Source organism: Entelurus aequoreus, linkage group LG08 (genome assembly GCF_033978785.1).
Source record: "Entelurus aequoreus isolate RoL-2023_Sb linkage group LG08, RoL_Eaeq_v1.1, whole genome shotgun sequence".
NCBI classification, from domain to species: domain Eukaryota; kingdom Metazoa; phylum Chordata; class Actinopteri; order Syngnathiformes; family Syngnathidae; genus Entelurus; species Entelurus aequoreus.
Window position 1 is genome coordinate 22,142,628 of NC_084738.1, and position 19,064 is coordinate 22,161,691.

Sequence of the window (19,064 nt, forward strand, 5' to 3'; positions counted from 1 at the left end):
TGAGAGCGGCAGTCCAACTAGATCAGATTGCAAAGATTGATAGAGAGAGGTGTTCACTTAATAAGCACTGTGGGACAATCTTATGAGAACTGAGAGGGATTAACTTCACATCGGAGAAGATGACTCCAAGGATTTGATTGAGAAGATACACAAAAAAGGGATATACAGAAGTCAGATTTTTTTGGGGGAGACTTTGGAGAGTTTTTTTGCTTCACATTTTCTTCTTCGGACCGAGTAGAAGCTCTGCCAGCAAGGATGAAGAAATGTAAAGGGTGTCTTATGATACCCAGGAAGATGTGTCACCTTACTTGGGAATTAGACTAAAACACAAGACGAGGAGCTGCTGCGAAAAGAGCCTGAGAATGCCTCAGTTTGGTTGACATGGACGCCAGGCAATAAGATCGCACCTTTTAGTCCTGCGTGCAGCCTGGGAGAGGACAGGTGGAAGTAAAAAGGTAAGAGACGTGTAATATGTGTTGCGATGTGGCAACAGCTATTAACTATACGCAGGAATCAACAATAAACAGCTTAGAAAATATACAGAGTATTTTTCTTTGCAATTGCACTTGAAAGAAAAATATTGTCACCATTGAAAACAACAGTATAATTTATAGAGGTTTACATTAAAGCCTAATTTGAATTGATTCATTGTATTGATAATACTGATTGTCTGCCGATATGAAACGTAAGGCCTCACATTACATATGCTGTCTTCCATTCTACTTCTATGAAAACACCACAAAACTATTCATCCATGCTGCAAAATAGACTTCAAACATCTCTTAGTGTGACAGTGCAAATCTATTTGTTACGGCAAACCATGATATTGTTAAATGAAATGCCTCGATGACAGTGTCAATCAAAAATGCAAGTGGAATAGTGGTGCCAGCTCTTACACTGGATCACAAGCCATGATGCAGATGTGTCGATGTAGTGGCCAGTAGCTATACAAACAAAAATGGCAAATTATATTAGCAACAAATAAACTAAATAATATATCCACAGGTTCCCAGATGGATCATTTAGGTGTGCTGTTATTTCAGCGGATCTAATGCAAAAACTTGTTTAATAACCTATACAGGCCTGTGTACTCTATCAGTGCATAAACAAAGCCCACAGAAACCGACGACCAGTTCGATGAACATAGAAAAATGTTGCACACTATGACCTCATCCTGTTTTTCATCTCTGCTTTTAGTTTCCAAAGTGGGCTTTAAGCTTTTACACAGGTCATTTTAATTATTCGATTTGGGGCTAGGAGGGTCATTCAGCTGAATGGGCACAAGGCACTCCATTGAAAATGCACAAATGAGCATCTGCTGTTCAAAACGTTTCAAAGCTACAGGTGCATCTTGCAAAACAAAATCAGACTTTTGTTCCGTGTAAAGAATTATACAGCTGCTGCAACGACACGGGGTGACTTGCTTCTAAATGAACACTTCTCACTAATGCCTCTCTCAGGAGCCACCTGAGTTGAAACCCCAGCACGGGGAGAGAGGAGGAGCGCTCAGGCAAACACACTGCTTCCAAATGCATTCACAAAGCAAGCAATGCAGTTTACGTAAGACCTTCCTAATCAGACAGTATCTTTGCGTGTTCAAGTGGTGTTGCTTTCTATAGGAAAATACCTGTGGGTCATTCGAGAAGAGATGAGTTGCGCACAGTGAGCTATAGGAAAATACAATGACACCTGAGCTTAGGCACTCCCTTCAACAATGGCCTTAGGGAGGTGGGCTAGGCTGGTGTCGTAGTGGCTGAGCTCAGTTTTCTGTATGCCTACTTCGCCTTCACATGAAGTGCCCCCTCTCACTCATTGCCCCTTCCCATCCCCGCTATCATTTTTGCACATCCAATTATACATTCTTTTCAACCTAATCAGTGGCCTCAGCTCCCTTTCCAGGCCCCTCTTGAGCCCCCATGAGAAGATGCTCAGCGAAATAGGATGTCACACAGACACACACACACACACACACACACACACACACACACACACACACACACACACACACACACACACACACACACACGCCCAGTGACGATGATGTACTCCCCTTAATGAATCGTAAAGTTTTGAGTGTCTCATTCTCACCCAACGTTTCATTATTTAATTAGGATCATACACAACAGCTTTATCATAATCAAGTCTCTTTACACTGAGATAGGCTCCAGCGCCCCCCGCGACCCCGAAGGGAATAAGTGGTAGAAAATGGATGGATGGAAGTCTCTTTACACTGCATAATAGTGTTAGTATCACAGTATTATTCCCATTCTAAAGCCAGAATATTTGCAATTATCATGAATACTATAGGGATGACACATACAGTCACATGACTGTATATTAACTTTTTGTGAAATCCCTTATGTCAGGGATATTCAACTTAATTAATAAAGGGCCACATTTCCAGAAAGCAAAAGACTGAGGGGTCGGACATTTCCCGTCTCTAGTAGTCTTATTTTATATACTCCGGAGAACCAGTATAGACATTCGATTTTGGTCTATTTATTTTGACAGCGGGGGGTGCTAGAGTCCTATCTCAGCTGCTTAGAAAATTGATGGATGGATGGATTTTGACAGCGTTACAGGAGCGCTCTGCAGTTCATAAGGGCCTTCTGTCAAATTGTGAGTCCCTCACAAGTTTTTTTTTAAACTAAATTCTCGGGCCACCAGTTGAATAGCACAAATGATGAAAAAGACAGGACCTAAAATAGAAACTCGAGGAACACTAGTACAACTAAAGAATTTGAACAAATGACTACTGACTGTAGAAGTAAACATGCAAAAGCAACTCCTTAATTATATAAATCCCATTACCAAAAATGAGGAACTGCCAAAAAGGAGAGGACTTAAGGGGTGCTTTGGGGAACACCTCAGTTATGTAAATTATAAGTTTGGACCCCAATGTTCAACATTTGTTTGCAAGGATAAAAGGTCAATGTAAGGATCTGCCAATCTGTTAACTGTGGTCCGAGTTCTTTATACAACAGGAGCACTCTAGCGTTTTTAGGAACAAAAATATTTTTTCTCCCTAAGTTGTTTTTCAGGTTTGAATTGAACCTGGGGGCTGGTATGATGTACTGTACTTACTTACTATATTATACTTACTGTACTTAATATATTACTATACTTACTGTACTTTACTTTGACGAAAAACAAATCTCTGGTAAGTTTTATAATCATTTGACAAAATGGTCATTGACTTACAGTACTTAGTTGCTAAGTCCCTCCCATGACGTTTAGGTTGATTGCGGCCATATTTTTCAATCAATCTTGCTCAAATTGTACAGACATGTGCTTGTCAGTCTCCTAAAGGTGTGTTCTAAATTTTGTGGTGATCCAAATAAACACTCCAAAGTTACAGTGGGTGTCTTGTAAAGCAAATTGAATTTTCATATTTATTGGCCGTGACCCCAAAAGGGACAAGCGGTAGAAAATGGATGGATGGATAGGGTTTATTGTCAGCGCCACCATAAGGTGTATTTTTCAGAAAAATTGGTGGATGTTTTGGCAAATTTTCATCCTTTTTTCTTGTGTTCAGCAAATCACGGGTTAGCTTACGCAAACAAATATATACAGTTATATGAATACATCTGTCAAGTAAATGTTTTATATTGTGTTTTTATTTAATATCTAGCAGTGAGGGTTGTTTTGTCAGTCCTAGAAACATTTTTGCATTTTGTGCATTTTGTGATGTATTGAGACTGGTACGTTTACCCTCATAATATATCATAATCACTGCATGGTGATATTATTATTGGAAAAATATCATAATTTATTTTTTGGACTGTTTGAGTTTGAGTTTGAGTTTATTTCGAACATGCAAGCATACAACATGATACATCACAATTTCCAGTTTCTCTTTTCAACATGTTCGAAAAGGAGTAGGAAGAAGCAGAGCTTATTTAATCCTACTCCTTATCTTTTACATAACAGTTGCTAAAACTTTTGTTCACTTCCTGTTCTGAATTTATTCACAACATACTCCATAAGTAATCACAATAATAATTAAAAAAAAAAAAAAAAATTGGTGAAGTAAGTTACATTTCATATTATGAGATAAGTAAGATGTCATAACTGTGATGTCCACATTGGAGCGAACAGGGGCATTAATGTTGGAGTTTGCCAAAAACCCACACATACTGATCAATACCTACTTTTTGACTCGCACCACCCATTAGAACACAAAATGGGCGATATCAAAACCCTACAACACAGAGCTGATAATGTTCCCAACAGCCTACAGGCCGAAGAGAGAGAGCATAAGCATTTGATGGAAGCCCTCAAAACCTGTGGTTACCCCAGCAGTCGTTTGTGAAAAGTGCATCCAGTTCGAGAAGAAACGAGAACAGAGTGGATGAGAAGGAAAAAGGTGACAGACAGAAAAATAGTGTAGTTCTATATGTTTTAGGGATATCTAATAAACTCAGAAGAATGTTTAACCAACACAACATCCCAGTAAACATCAAACCAGGCAAGACCCTGAAACAGAGACTAGTCACTAGTGCATCCTAAAGACCAGACACCTCCCACTCACAAAAACAATCTGGTGTATGCAATCCAGTGTAATGAAGAATGCACTGATTCATTGGGGGAAACAAAACAACTCCTAAGCCAACGGCACAGCATAGATTGGCGAACTCGTCAGGCCGAAACTCAGCTGTCTACCTGTACAGAAATGGACAGATTCTGGACAGGGAGGACGGATGTACAAAAGAGGAGTGAGGGAAGCCATCTACGCAAGGTTGAAAACCCATTCCTGAACAAAGGAGGCGGTCTGCAACACCACCTGCCACTTACAACACTGTTCTTTTAACCATTCTTCAAATACTCTGCAATTAAACCTACAACAAATAACAGGAGTTTGAAACATTCTGGCCACAGACGCTCCTTCGTGTCATTTGTTTACTACTGAATGGAATGCTAATGTGGGGGATTCCGACTATTTTGGACTGGTCTTGGTCGATTCACAGCGATCGCTCTGCCACACAATACCTCAATGCTAATGAGGGGAAATTACACTTCAACAACTGTCGTTGACATTGACAGTAGGATTGCTCGTTTGCATCTCAACCGTTGTTTTTGTCATTACGATAGGACGGAAACATCCTTGCCCAGGCACACCCACCTGGTGTTGAAGTATAACTATTTGTTTTTTTTAGCACTAGCCGTTAGACCAGATTTGACCAATCTAAGTCTAAGACTAGATCTGACCAATCTAAGTCTATGAGCATTAACTGATCAAGCCTAATTGGATGGGAGGCGAAATGTCTTGTAAGACAAACCAAAAAGTCCAGTTGGGATCGATTGAATGCCTTGAGAATAACAATTATTGTATAAAAAATTGTATCCAATGTATCCGTGTGGTGTTAAAAAGTCTTAATTCCAACAATTTCAATTTAAAGCCTTAAAGCCTCTAAAATTCTGATAAAATCTCATAAAAGGTCTTAAATACGACTTGGAAAGGTCTTAAAAATATATTAATGTTAATTTTATTTAAACCATGCATACTGTCTGGCCGAGGGAAATCCGACAAGCCTGGCCGCTCCAGGCCTCGTGCGTCTTGGGATCCAGATCTCATGAAGGAGTCGGTCATCAACACTGCCCCCTTTTAGGAGTATATGTCCATCCATCCAGCCATCCATTTTCTACCGCTTTTCCCTTTTTGGGGTCGCGGGGGGTGCTGGAGCCTATCTCAGCTGCATTCGGGCGGAAGGCAGGGTACACCCTGGACAAGTCGCCACCTCATAGCAGGGAGTACATGTCAATCTTAAATCCGTTGTCAGGGGAGAGATGGCGGCTGTTATGGAGTCATTCAAGAGCATTCTTTTGTACCATAGGGGGGCCGTCGCTAGCCTATAGCTCGCAGCTAATTGTAATGCTAACAAGCTGACCGGACTCCACGCTAACATCAACAAGCCAACTGCCACCGTGGATCTCGCTAAAAAATGCCATCATCTGGGGAGCCGCTCGAGGTGGAATAATATCCGAGTGGTTGGTCTTCCCAAGAGCTGTGAGGGCCCTAGTCTGACTGAGTTCACCGCTCAATTCTTGCAGGAGGTGCTGAAGCTTGACGACAAGCTCATGTTGGACTGTGCCCACCGGACCCAGTGCGCTAGGGCTAAAGATGGCAAACCTCCTCGGCCGCTCGTTGAACGAGGGATTTTATTTCAAGTCCGGAACCAGATTCTACGATTGGCGAGTGAGGCTTCTCCGCTATCCTATATGGGCAAGAGGATTTAGATTTTTTTACCGACTTCACTGCGGCCATGGCTCGGAGGCAAGATGTTGATGAGGCAGTGATATCTATGGATGCTGAGAAGGCATGACCGAGTGGAGTGGAATTATCTATTTTATGTCCTGGAGATATTCGGCTGTGGTAACAGTTTTATTTAATGGATTAAGCTCCTATATTCATCTCCTGAGGTCTCAGTCAGGACAAATAGTATTCAATCTGAATATTTTTGCCTTTATTGTTGCACGCGGCAGGGTTTCCCCCTTAGCCCATTTCTTTATGCTCTTGCTGTACCTACCCGCTTATTATGGGCATAGGTAGACACAATGTGCAGGTGAAAGTCCTTTCTTTTTATTTGGGTGGGGGGGGGGGAAAGAATATTTGTTTCCTATGGTACTGTATTCCTGTTAACTGCGTCAAAAAAAATGTCAATATACAAATGTTAAAAAAAAAAGTGGCACCACTTGCTAAAGGAGATTTATATATGAGATGTTTACTAGTGGAACCATTCTATTACATACAGTAAGCACACTCTTAATTTATCTGTGATAGTAGTGTACTCACAGCAGTAAAACTATAAAAAACATAATCCTCATTTATTTTTATTATTTATACCAATAATTTCAGGTCAGATTCTCATGCCTAATCTTTTCTCCAAGTTTATGCAACAACTGACATCAAAAGCTATACAGGTTGTCTGTTTAGTGTCTACACACAGTTTACGGTGGGGTGAGGAAAGCAATGAAGATTTGCTTAAATAAAAACTAGTCCTTGTGTACTAGCAATTTGTTTAAAAAAAACTCACAACAAACAGGTAAAAATTTATTCAAAGTGACCTGAGCACATTTGAATGTTATCCGCATAATTCAAATCCAAATTCTGTTTGAGGCTGGCAAGCCATTGTCACCTTTGTTATTTTTAGACATTCGCTTTGTCTACAATGTTTGTTTTTCAAAACTTTGCGCAGATACTGTAGATGTTTTAATCTGTTTGCTCAATTCTAACACTTCACTGCAAAAGATAACCATTTAGCTTCAGCAGATGGACTAACAGTCAATATATTGTTTGAATTTTACCATTGCTGACATTCTGGTTGTTGTTACATGGAAACACTTGATATGAAGCACACTGCACCTTTTGCAAGAAAACACTTATATGGTAAATCTGAAAAATGGCTATTCTGATGTTTGTTAATATTATTTTTATTTAGTTTACACAAGAGAGGCTTCTGGAGTATTTAGTTAGTGTGACTTGTTTGCTTTTCAATGTGAAAAAGCAATGAATATACTATACATATACTTACAATTCATTTTGGCCCTCTGATTTTCCTTTATGTCCTTGCGCTTGTTTGTCCGTATGGATGTGAAATGGTCTTAAATGATATTCATTATGCTCTCTGAAAAGTCTTAAAAAGTCTTAAATTTGACTTGTTGAAACCTGCAGAGACCCTCTGTATCGTATTTTCAACCCCTATCCAACTATTCCATCGCCTCTCATCCTAACAGTTTGATTTAAAATCCTTGAAAACATCGGTTGCAATGATAACAATACTTGTATCTAACGATTTCAAGGACTCCAAGAGGGTTTTTACTTTAGTTCAGGCAACACATTGGACACCCTGCACTGTGAAACTGACTATATGCTGTTCACAGCAGAGGGCTGCTCAGTGTATACGTCAAGTTCAGCCTGAAAATGGTCTCGAGTTATGTAACATATGCTGTCGTAATGGCCAAAGACATTCAGCATGTTTCAGATGTCCTTTGGCCTGATACGAGTGACTAAAGTACCTGATATAAGTAAAGCCTCTCCTTGGTTGAAGTAATCTGGCTCAAATGCAGGGAACGTCACCAATAGTCCACAGTGTCGTGCACCTGGGAGTTGGGAGTGCACATGAGTGATCTGTCAAGTCTTCAGGGCCCAAATCAGGCAAAGCGGCTGTGGCCAGGCAATAAAAGCTGTCTGTGCCCATAGGGGGCCAGAGTGTACCTCCCATGGGGAAAAGCCTTTAACCCGAGACTTAAAATCCATTGTAATGTCCAGGTTATCTGCTACTCATTTCAACACATGGCAGAGTTGTGTTCAGGTATTCAAACTTAAGTCCCACTTTGCATCTGATTGACTCAAATATGGAGGTTTATACAAATAAACCAAGAAAAACCAACAAAGAACATCTTAGAAGCTTTTGGGGAAATCTGAGGAGGTTAACATACAAAGTGCAATGTAAACATTGCTAACCAAAATGACCGTTTATGTTTTGGAATATTTTAGTTTCATCACATACAATAAGTTATAAAAGCTGATCAATCATGTCCTTCATTCAGTGTTTACAGACCTTTATTGAGTTTAAAAAAAAAAAAAAAGATCTCATGGCACACCACCAAATAAAAATGTCTTTATAGTAATAGGTCGAAACAAGTTATTTATGTACATTCTGCCATCTAGGGGAACAGCCTTTAATTGTTCTGCCTGTCATGACACATTGCTGGCATAGATAGATGAACAAATATACATTATTTGTAGTACAGTACATCTTACTTTCCGGATGCACTGTAATCAAATCATAATTTTTGTACAAATTAAGTGCAGTTGAATAATTTCTCGTGGCACACCTCATGATCTTTCCTGGCGTATGAATTGTGCCGTGCCACAGTAGTTGGGTATCACTTTGTGTGTATGTTTTTTTATCTACTTTCTTTTTTTTAATTCCAAATCTAAAGTGGCCGACAGGGGCAAATCTCCAAATGCTCCAAATAGAGAAATGATCCAAAACCATAAAAGCAGAAACAACTGTCTGAGAGAAATGCTGAAAGTTCACGAAACACAGCAGAAGTTAGACAGGCTACCGAGGCACCAGTCCAGACATTAATATACATTAACTTACTTTTACAACGTTAACAAAGACATGAAAAAATTGTACCTTATCGTTAGAGTTGGGAACTGTTTGAATTTAGGCGACTTTGATTCTGGTTCTGATTCCGTTTCCGATTCATGCTCCCAATGATTCTCAATTCCCAATTTTTTAAGAGGTAGGGTCAACAATGTTTTATGAATGGACTATGGACTAGTTTCAACCAGTATATAAATATCCATTCTTTGAACTTGAATATAAAGTACACTTTGACAAAAGTTTCACTTAATTTTTTAAAAACCTAATAAAAATATTTACACATATCCTGTTGTTTACGTGTTAGAAATAAGGATGTTCAAATCAGGATTTTCTGCTACCAATTCCGATCATCATTGAGTGAAATCGGCCAATACCGATAACATGTATTAATTGTAATTTCTAAAAGGTATTTATAGTGATTGCTATTGACAGTGTAACAATGTCAACACAATATTTAATGTAGTTCCTTATCTGCTTGTATTCCATACAAATGTTTGATCAAAACAAATTCAATGGTACATAATAATTAAATATTAAAAAATTACCCCCAAAAAGATTTTGAGAAAATAGAAATATCCATCTCATCCCTGTAGTATCTACAACCCATTGTATCAACACTATTGATTTATGGATCGATCCGTCTTCCCCTTACATGTATGCCTGGCAGTGGCCGCTAAAAGACAATAAAGGAGTCAGTTGTTATTATATTGTGGTCTTTCCAACTGTTATTAATCTACTTGTTAACTTCCTCTTAATATCTGCTTAGTTAGTGCTATAACGTACTTCGATTCTACGCTTCTAAAACTTTACTACGCACTTATTTCTTGTGTTCTTTAAAGGCCTACTGAAACCCACTACTACAGACCACGCAGTCTGATAGTTTATATATCAATGATGAAATCTTAACGTTGCAACATATGCCAATACGGCCGGGTTAACTTATAAAGTGCAATTTTAAATTTCCCGGGAAACTTCCGGCTGAAAACGTCTAGGTATGATGACGTTTGCATGTGACGTCATGAGTTGAAGGAGACATTTTGGAATAGCACGGTCGCCAGCTTAAATCGTCTGTTTTCATCGCTAAATTCCACAGTATTCTGGACATCTGTGTTGGTGAATCTTTTGCAATTTGTTCAATTAACAATGGAGACTGCAAAGAAGAAAGCTGTAGGTGGGATCGGTGTATTAGCGGCTGGCTACAGCAACACAACCAGGAGGACTTTGAGTTGGATAGCAGACGCGCTACCGTGAGTACAGCTTTGGCTTCCAAACATGTGATCGCTTGCCCGTACGTGCGTGGCGCTATGTGCATGTCACGTACGTAACTTTGGGGAAATATATGTTTCTTGCCGACTCTGATGGCGGCCGGGGTGTCGTCGAAAGCTACAACGCCCGCCGCCGCACCGCTGTCCTCACCTTAACTTCCTCCGTCTCCGGGCCGCCGACCGCATCAATGATCGGGTGAAGTCCTTCGTCGCGCCGTCGATCGCTGGAACGCAGGTGAGCACGGGTTGTGATGAGCAGATGAGAGCTGGCATAGGTGGAGAGCTAATGTTTTTAGCATAGCTCTGTCGAGGTCCCGTAGCTAAGTTAGCTTCAATGGCGTCGTTAGCAACAGCGTGGCTAGGCTTTGCCAGGCGGTACAGCATTAACCGTGTGGTTACAGGTCCAGGGTTTAATAGTAATAGTAGTATATTTGATATTCTGTCTATCCTTCCAGTCAGGGGCTTATTTCGTCTGTTTCTATATGCAGTTAAGCACGATGCTATCACGTTAGCTCCGTAGCTAAAGTGCTTCGCCGATGTATTGTCGTGGAGATAAAAGTCACTGTGAATGTCCATTTCACGTTCTCGACTCTCATTTTCAAGAGGATATAGTATCCAAGGTGGATTAAAATACAAATCCGAGATCCACAATAGAAAAAGGAGAGAGTGTGGAATCCAATGAGCCCTTGTACTTAAGTTACGGTCAGAGCGAAAAAAGATACGTCCTGCACTGCACTCTAATCCTTCACTCTCACGTTCCTCATCCACGAATGTTTCATCCTGGCTCAAATTAATGGGGTAATCATCGCTTTCTCGGTCCGAATCGCTCTCGCTGCTGGTGTAAACAATGTGCAAATGTGAGGAGCCCTTCAACCTGTGACGTCACGCTACTTCCGGTACAGGAAAGGCTTTTTTATCAGCGACCAAAACTTTATCGTCGATGTTCTCTACTAAATCCTTTCAGCAAAAATATGGCAATATCGCGAAATGATCAAGTATGACACATAGAATGGATCTGCTATCCCCGTTAAAATAAGAACATTTCATTTCAGTAGGCCTTTAAAGCTAGTTTAGCGGATAGCTTAGCTATTAGCATGCCTGCCCCTGCTCTTGCTCTGTGTGTAACATGTTTAGCGTTGTTTTCCAGTCCTCCATATCAATACTCGTAAGAAACATTGTTTTATTGTAGCAATGGAGAATTATTGACTCAGGGAAGCAACTCCACACAAAGTATGGAGATACACGCTGCTTATACAGTTGTGGTAGCTATATCTTCCGGTCAATGGACTGAGCATTGAAAATTTTAATCAACAATTAAATATCTGGACAGATCTGGGAGAATCACACTGTAAGACACGGTTCCCATTGATGCCGATGCCCAACTCCGCTTATCATTGCACCAACTTTCTTCTGGGCATCCCGCTCATGTAATCTCTCATGTCTGGAATGTGTTTTATAATGTTTGTGTATTTGGACGTTTTTGCATGTTGGGTCCTGTCGACCACCATACAAAACGAAGTACAGGATCACACATGTGAACACAGCCCAGTATAATTAATCAAATATGATGAAATGTGTTTTGATTGATACTGAAAACATGCTTTGATAAAAAGTCACGTGGTCTTGAAAAAGTCTCACATTCAAGATTGTCTTATACTGTATTTATATTAATACAGTAATCAAAATAAGTTTGTGATTCAAGGCTTGGCACCGTGAGAGGAAGCTTTAGGTGTACTGCATCCTCTCAAAATGATTAATATGCCAAATTGTACAAAATAGGGCATGCAGCATCTGGTACTGCAGGTCCATGGAATACGTGTCACACAAAGAAGCCCATTGGGACTGAGTGCAAGTGTGTAAAGACACATGGCATCCCATACCCTCTAACAGAAGTACTCTTCTGAAAGGACAATAGACAGTTTGGGTAACAAAAGAACAGATAAAAGCTTGTCTGCTGGATGTGTCATGTCTGCATGGCACCAGGCTGATAAAGCTATAAATACGACCAAGACAATGAAAACGAACAATTTATAGACTTTGCATTCACCTCTGGTGTAAGAAATAACATCCTTTCATATTTTGTAACGCCTAGTCAGACGCTAGCACTGGTTGTCACGTTACCACTCAAACCCAATAACGTCTGGTGGTTGAATGTATTTTCTCACCTACATACATAAGGACTCTTCAGCAAGGGATAATTGGATTTTGACATTGGGTATTTAGGGAGAGCTATGGTGAGAATAAGTAAAATATTTTCAAACCCTGCTCCTAAGTTTTTGTCCAACAAGAACACAGAAAATTGTCACTTGATATTAACAACGTAAAGCAGGAATGGAATGGCATACACCCTGTTTATGCAAGCGAGGTCAGTCTTGCCACACATCCCAAATCATCTGATTAGGCTTAAAACAGCCCGAGATGTCCGTAGTGAGTATTTTCATCTTATTTGTTCATGGGTTCACTGAACTTATTGTTATTTCCTCTACATAGGGATTGGACTGAAACACAAGACTCCCTCCGCACTCCCACTCCACACTGGGACTGCAGGCCAGCCCGTCTGCTTCTGATCCTTCTGCCGGGAGCATGAGCGTGGGGAGGATCAACCGCTACAGCATCGTGTCGTCCGAGGAAGAGGGCCTACGCCTCACTACAATGCATGGCATGAACGGTTTTGGCAATGGCAAGATCCACACACGCCGCAAGTGTCGCAACCGCTTCGTCAAAAAGAACGGGCAGTGCAATGTGCAGTTTTCCAACATGGACGACAAGTCGCAGCGCTACATGGCTGACATCTTTACCACATGTGTCGATATTCGTTGGCGATGGATGCTGGTGGTTTTCACTCTTGTGTTTGTGATGTCCTGGCTTGCCTTTGGTTTGGCCTTTTGGGTCATTGCTTTGTTGCACGGGGATCTGGATAACCCAGCTGGGGACGACAACTTCACTCCATGTGTCCTTCAAGTGAACGGATTTGTGGCTGCCTTTCTATTCTCCATTGAAACACAGTCCACAATAGGCTATGGCTACCGTTGTGTCACTGAGGAGTGCCCAGTGGCGGTCTTCATGGTGGTGCTCCAATCTATAGTAGGCTGCATTATTGACTGCTTCATGATTGGTGCCATCATGGCCAAGATGGCAAGGCCTAAGAAGCGAGCACAAACACTCTTGTTCAGCCACAATGCTGTCATTGCAATGCGGGACGGTAAACTGTGTCTCATGTGGAGGGTGGGAAACCTTCGGAAGAGCCACATTGTGGAGGCGCACGTCAGGGCACAGCTCATCAAGCCTCGGATCACAGATGAAGGGGAATATATACCTCTGGACCAAATAGACATCAATGTGGGTTTTGACAAAGGCCTGGACAGGATTTTCTTGGTTTCACCTATCTCTATTCTCCATGAGATTGATGAGGAGAGTCCCCTTTTCGGGATCAACAAACAAGACCTTGAGACATCAGACTTTGAGATTGTTGTGATCTTGGAGGGGATGGTGGAAGCAACAGCCATGACCACTCAAGCACGCAGTTCCTACTTAGCCTCCGAGATCCTTTGGGGCCACAGGTTTGACCCTGTCTTGTTTGAGGAGAAGAACCTTTACAAAGTGGATTACTCACACTTTCATAAAACTTATGAGGTCCCATCCACCCCGAGATGCAGTGCCAAGGACATGGTGGAAAACAAATTCCTCGTACCCAGTTCGAACACATTCTGCTACGAAAATGAGCTAGCGTTCCTCAACCGTGAAGATGAGGAGGAGGATGTTGGTGGTGGAAGTAGAGCACTGGCTAACCTCAGTCCGGACCGGAACAGCCGGCATGACTTTGAACGTTTACAAGCCACCAGGACACTGGATCAAAGGTCTTATCGAAGAGAGTCTGAAATATGACCCCTTAAAAACTGTTCAATGCAGAACAATGCAAAAGTGCCATAGGAAAAGGAGACCAATATGACAGGATATGAAAATAGAGGACATAAATGTAAGGAATGTGGAAAACCAAGAGTATGCAGTTTAGGAAATTGTGTCTACAATCAAGAAAACGTCTAGAGAAAGACCTTCTTCCTTCATGGAAACTTGAATCTTTTTTCACACGCTCACTTTAAATTAAGAGTGTTATAATAGCACACTGAGCTATGACAAATTGTGTACATACATTTCTTAGTTATGGTATATTTTGAGTGTAGTCTCAGTTGCTAAAAGCACCTCTGAAAAGTATAATGCGCTTTTTCTTGAGAACAACATTCCTATTGTGCAATTTACTGGACACAAGTTCAGTGACACATTGAAAATTCAGGTGTAATGAGCCATACTTAAACACCTGATCACGGGCCGCCGACAACAACACAATCAGATATTCATTTGGGCTAAGTTGGGATTCCCAAAATTGCCAACATTACTTGCACTTATGAGGGAACATACTAACTCCAATGCAACATGTAGAGGTTGCCCTACCATTTCTGAAAAGGGAGTCCTTCTTCACCTTCATCATCTCCAGGGATGACTAAATACTAAACCATCTATTTAGACAATGGCTGTGTGTTAAGCAATTTTTAGTGGTTAATAAATCTATACTGCTGTACAAGCTACACTTTGACAAATTTAAAGTATTTCCAAATTATTTTTTATGGAATTGTCCATTGAGAAGAATTACTTTCATGATGCTGTACTGGGTGATGTTATACTGTATGAATTCACAGCCTAGAAGCACTTATCTTACAGTAAGAAACCATTATTATATATTATACTTTTCAGTGTAATATATTATAACTTTTGATCAACAGGCAAACAAAGTACAGAGTGGATTTTTGGACATTTGGGAGGAAACCTATTAAAGCAAAACCCATTCAGGAGTATGTCAAACACATGTTCCCACATTGCATTTAGAAAGATCAACTTTATAAACAAGTAAGTATAATGTGAGAAAATACTTTTTAATCTTCTCTTTATGAATAAATCTATGCATATAATCAAAAAAGTCAGGGGGAAATAAAATATAATATTTAAAGTATTTCTAACACACTTTTTTCTCGCACATAAATCGCTATGGAGTTGTTGTGGTTGACAAGACTCTGCAGCATTGCGTGGACATCGGGGGCGGTGCCTCTGGTGTCAGTTTCAGAACTTGGTCTGCATTCCCAGCAGTAAGTCCAGTGAGGGTTGGTCTCCACCAGGGCTGTCCTTTGTCACCGATTCTGTTTGCAACTTTTATGGACAGAATTTCTAGGCTAAGTCAGGGCGTTGAGGGGATCCGGTTTGTTGGCTGCAGGATTAGTTCTCTGCTTTTTGCGGATGATGTGGTCCTGCTGGCTTCATCTGGCCAGGATCTTCAGCTCTCACTGGATCGGTTCATAGCTGAGTGTAAAGAGATTGGTGAAAAAGGAGCTAAGCTGGAAGTCAATGTACGTCCCTATCCTCACCTATGGTCTGAACTTTGGGTTATGACCAAAAAGACAAGATCACGGGTACCAGCAGCCGAAATGAGTTTCCTCCTTTGGGTGGCAGGGCTCTCCCTTAGAGATAGGGTGAGAAGCTCTGTCATTTGGGAGGAGCTTAGAGTAAAGTCGCTGCTCCTCCACGTCAAAAGGCGCCAGATGAGGTGGTTCAGGCATCTGGTCAGAATGCACCCCGAACGCCTCCCTGGGGAGGTATTCATGGTAAGTCTGACCAGTAGGAGACCACAAGGAAGACCCAGGACACAGTGGAGAGACTATGTCTCCCAGCTGGCCGGGGAATGCCTCGGGATCCCCCGGGAAGAGCCAGATGAAGTAGCTGGGGAGAGGGAAGTCTGGGCTTCTCTGCTTAGGCTGCTGCCCCCACGACCCTAATGTATTTCTTTGGCAAGAGATCAGCTCATTGTCAAGTATTCTAAATTAAATTGACTAATTATGAAAGGGAAAACATGGCAACAAATTACTATATACAATCTTAACTGAGTTACAAGAGATAGTTTAATTGCCAATTTTATACAGCAGACCCTAAATGTATATTTAATTGTCAGCATGTGTTCTTAAGACAAACTATTACAATGAACATGTTGTCAATTATCCCTTCTGTCCCAAAAAATACACATGAACACCAAACAGCACAATCCTGTGTTTTTGTGACATATAATTAAAAACTGCACTTTACCCATGTGCTAATGGATACGTTGCATGAAACCAAAGCTTGGATGGAAGCAATAAACAAGGAGTTATTCATACTTAGTGCCCCCCCCCCCACTGAATGTTTAGCAAAACTAATTATTGATTATTATTTGACTATTCACATTCCTTAAACTGTAGTTATGTTCACAAAATACAAATAAACAACCATTGTTTAATTATAACGTTATACAGTAAACAGTGTGTATAGAAAGCAAACTTGAACTGAAAGCTCAGGAAAGGACCATGAAATGAATGAAATGGTCACAATGTCTGCATTTTTATCTGTTGTCACATAGAACGAGGGGTGTTCCAATTCGATATTGATATTGATTTGATATCAGCAAAAATAATTGTAAAAATATCTTGCATCTAAAATATCAATATAAGCGCTCCTGCAACCATTGTGCAAAGCTGGACATCAAGTTAATATCTAAATGTCATCCAATAAACACACAAGGTTAGACTTTGCTTGTCTTTCAGTGAAGTCATTCACAAAAAAGTAAACATAGTAGGCTGTAGGATACTAGGAACTAGAAGCTACACAACAGCTAAGCACACGATAGCACACAAGCTAGACATATGTAGCAATACGTGTCCTTCGATGAACAATATTGCAGCTAAAACAAGACATTTGTCAATATAAACAAGTATCAAATAAATAAAGTTGCATATTACATACGGATACAGAGTCTATAGTGTATTAGAAAGTTATAAAGCTCAATTTAAGGAATTACTGGGGCCAAAATGTGTCACCAAAAAAACAATTACCTCTCCATTTCAACTTAAAGACAGTATAATAATAAATAGGTTAGTGTTTTTCATATCTACCATTAGTTCTCAGTTTGAGTAATGTCATGTCTTCAAGCCTTTTCTAATATTACACACTATGAAATAATACAAGTATATGTATGACTCATGCTGGTTTTGTTACAGATCAATATCATTACTCAAGCCTCCAATATCGGTATCATATCGGAAGTTAAAAAGTTGTATCGGGACACCCCTACTTAGAACCTCACACATGGACTCCTTGTCATTTCTCCTAAGCATGAAGTATAATATATAGAGAAGCATTAATCAGCTCATTGCCTTCTGGGAAGGATTTACATGCTGATGTTTTCATACATCACAAAGGTATTAGTGGTTTTAAAATAAGGTGTAAAGCGCCACAAAATGACCTTTGCTGCATAGTTCAATCGTTTCAAATTCTATTATGTTAGATTTTGTTTTGCTGTTGTTCACCTGAGCCCTTAAGAATAAATACACCACATGTTTTAGATATGATATAAAACATATATAGTGCAATAGTTTAGTGACATTACAGAATTTGCTGGATAAAACAGCATATTTTTATACAACATTCTTTTTCATAGAATTATAATAATTTGAAAATGAATTACTATGGCAAGGATGGTTTACCTTTCATTTTAGCACATATTTAACAGGTATTTCTCTTAAACGGATGATTGGGGATACAAATAAAAGCTTTGACCTCTGTAGAAGTCTTCCTATGTCCAGTAAATTGTGTACTGGGCTTTTGATTTTCATTCAGTCATATACAGTAAGTCATTCAAATAAAACAAAGAGGAAAAACATATGTTTGGATTCTTTTTGTTGGCACCTATAGGCCTAAATAATGAATATTCTGTAAGGTGATACATTATCATAAATGCTGTTTTAAGATGGAATGAGATCAAATGCTTCCCTGACGTGGTCCAATTATTCAAGAAAGCTCATTTAATAAACCACTGTGACACAAACAACCAGAGGGGCTATGGTTCTTTTGGCCAAGAAGGATGGTTTCTGGTCCCTTCACATCCCGTTTTATATGTTATTTGATGATCACATTCATACATATCACATATGATAAAAGGCTAGATGAGAAATGTTCAATTGTAATTTCAAACACGTGTTGCTATCTATTCATCCCGGACTATTTGTATGAGATCAGTTGTTCTTGAATGATTAAGGTTGACCCACAGCAAGTGACATTTGTACTGCAGGATTATCATGCGAGCCACTGGCTGCACAAACACAAAATGGAATCGGTATGCTGTAAACCTTTTGTCAAATTTCATTATGTAAGCGGCCTTTGAAGATTTTAGTATGACACGGAACGTAGAAGTGAAGCTTATTTTCTAGATTAATTGAAGATCTTATTAATGATCCACGAAATAATTAGAGATTTTTTTTTTCATCACTGTCAATATGAGCTGCGGAAACTTGGCTTTGAAAATGAGCGGCCCTTTAATAGCCGTCACAGTATGATTAGACACCAATAATCCCGGACAATCAAGGGAATGTCAGGGTAATCTACCTAGCAACTCTCAAATTCAGATGGATATACACATACCAAATTGGTGCTTGGAATAATTAAAACAAGAACATTTTTGTATTAAAAAAACCCAAACAATGACTTTTTATTTTTATGGATGTTTGTGTCAATGAAGTCGAACAGTGCTGCCAAGCGATTTAAATAAAATTAGCCATTAATTAAATATGATCTGTAATTCATTAGTATAAATAATCTGTTTATTGATCTC

The 19,064-nt window shown here is 39.9% G+C and overlaps 1 protein-coding gene and 1 long non-coding RNA gene across 4 annotated transcripts in view; one reads left to right on the plus strand and one right to left on the minus strand.

Moving 5' to 3' along the window:
- LOC133655649 (uncharacterized) overlaps positions 1–19,064 on the minus strand; it is a 118,463-nt gene that overhangs the window by 78,851 nt on the left and 20,548 nt on the right. The gene's annotated exons all lie outside the window — the stretch shown is intronic.
- On the plus strand, positions 125–14,886 carry kcnj12a (potassium inwardly rectifying channel subfamily J member 12a). Its single transcript, XM_062054896.1, has 2 exons — positions 125–455; positions 12,872–14,886. The coding sequence occupies exon 2, from the start codon at positions 12,965–12,967 to the stop codon at positions 14,264–14,266; it is 1,302 nt and encodes a 433-aa protein (XP_061910880.1). The 5' UTR covers positions 125–455; positions 12,872–12,964; the 3' UTR covers positions 14,267–14,886.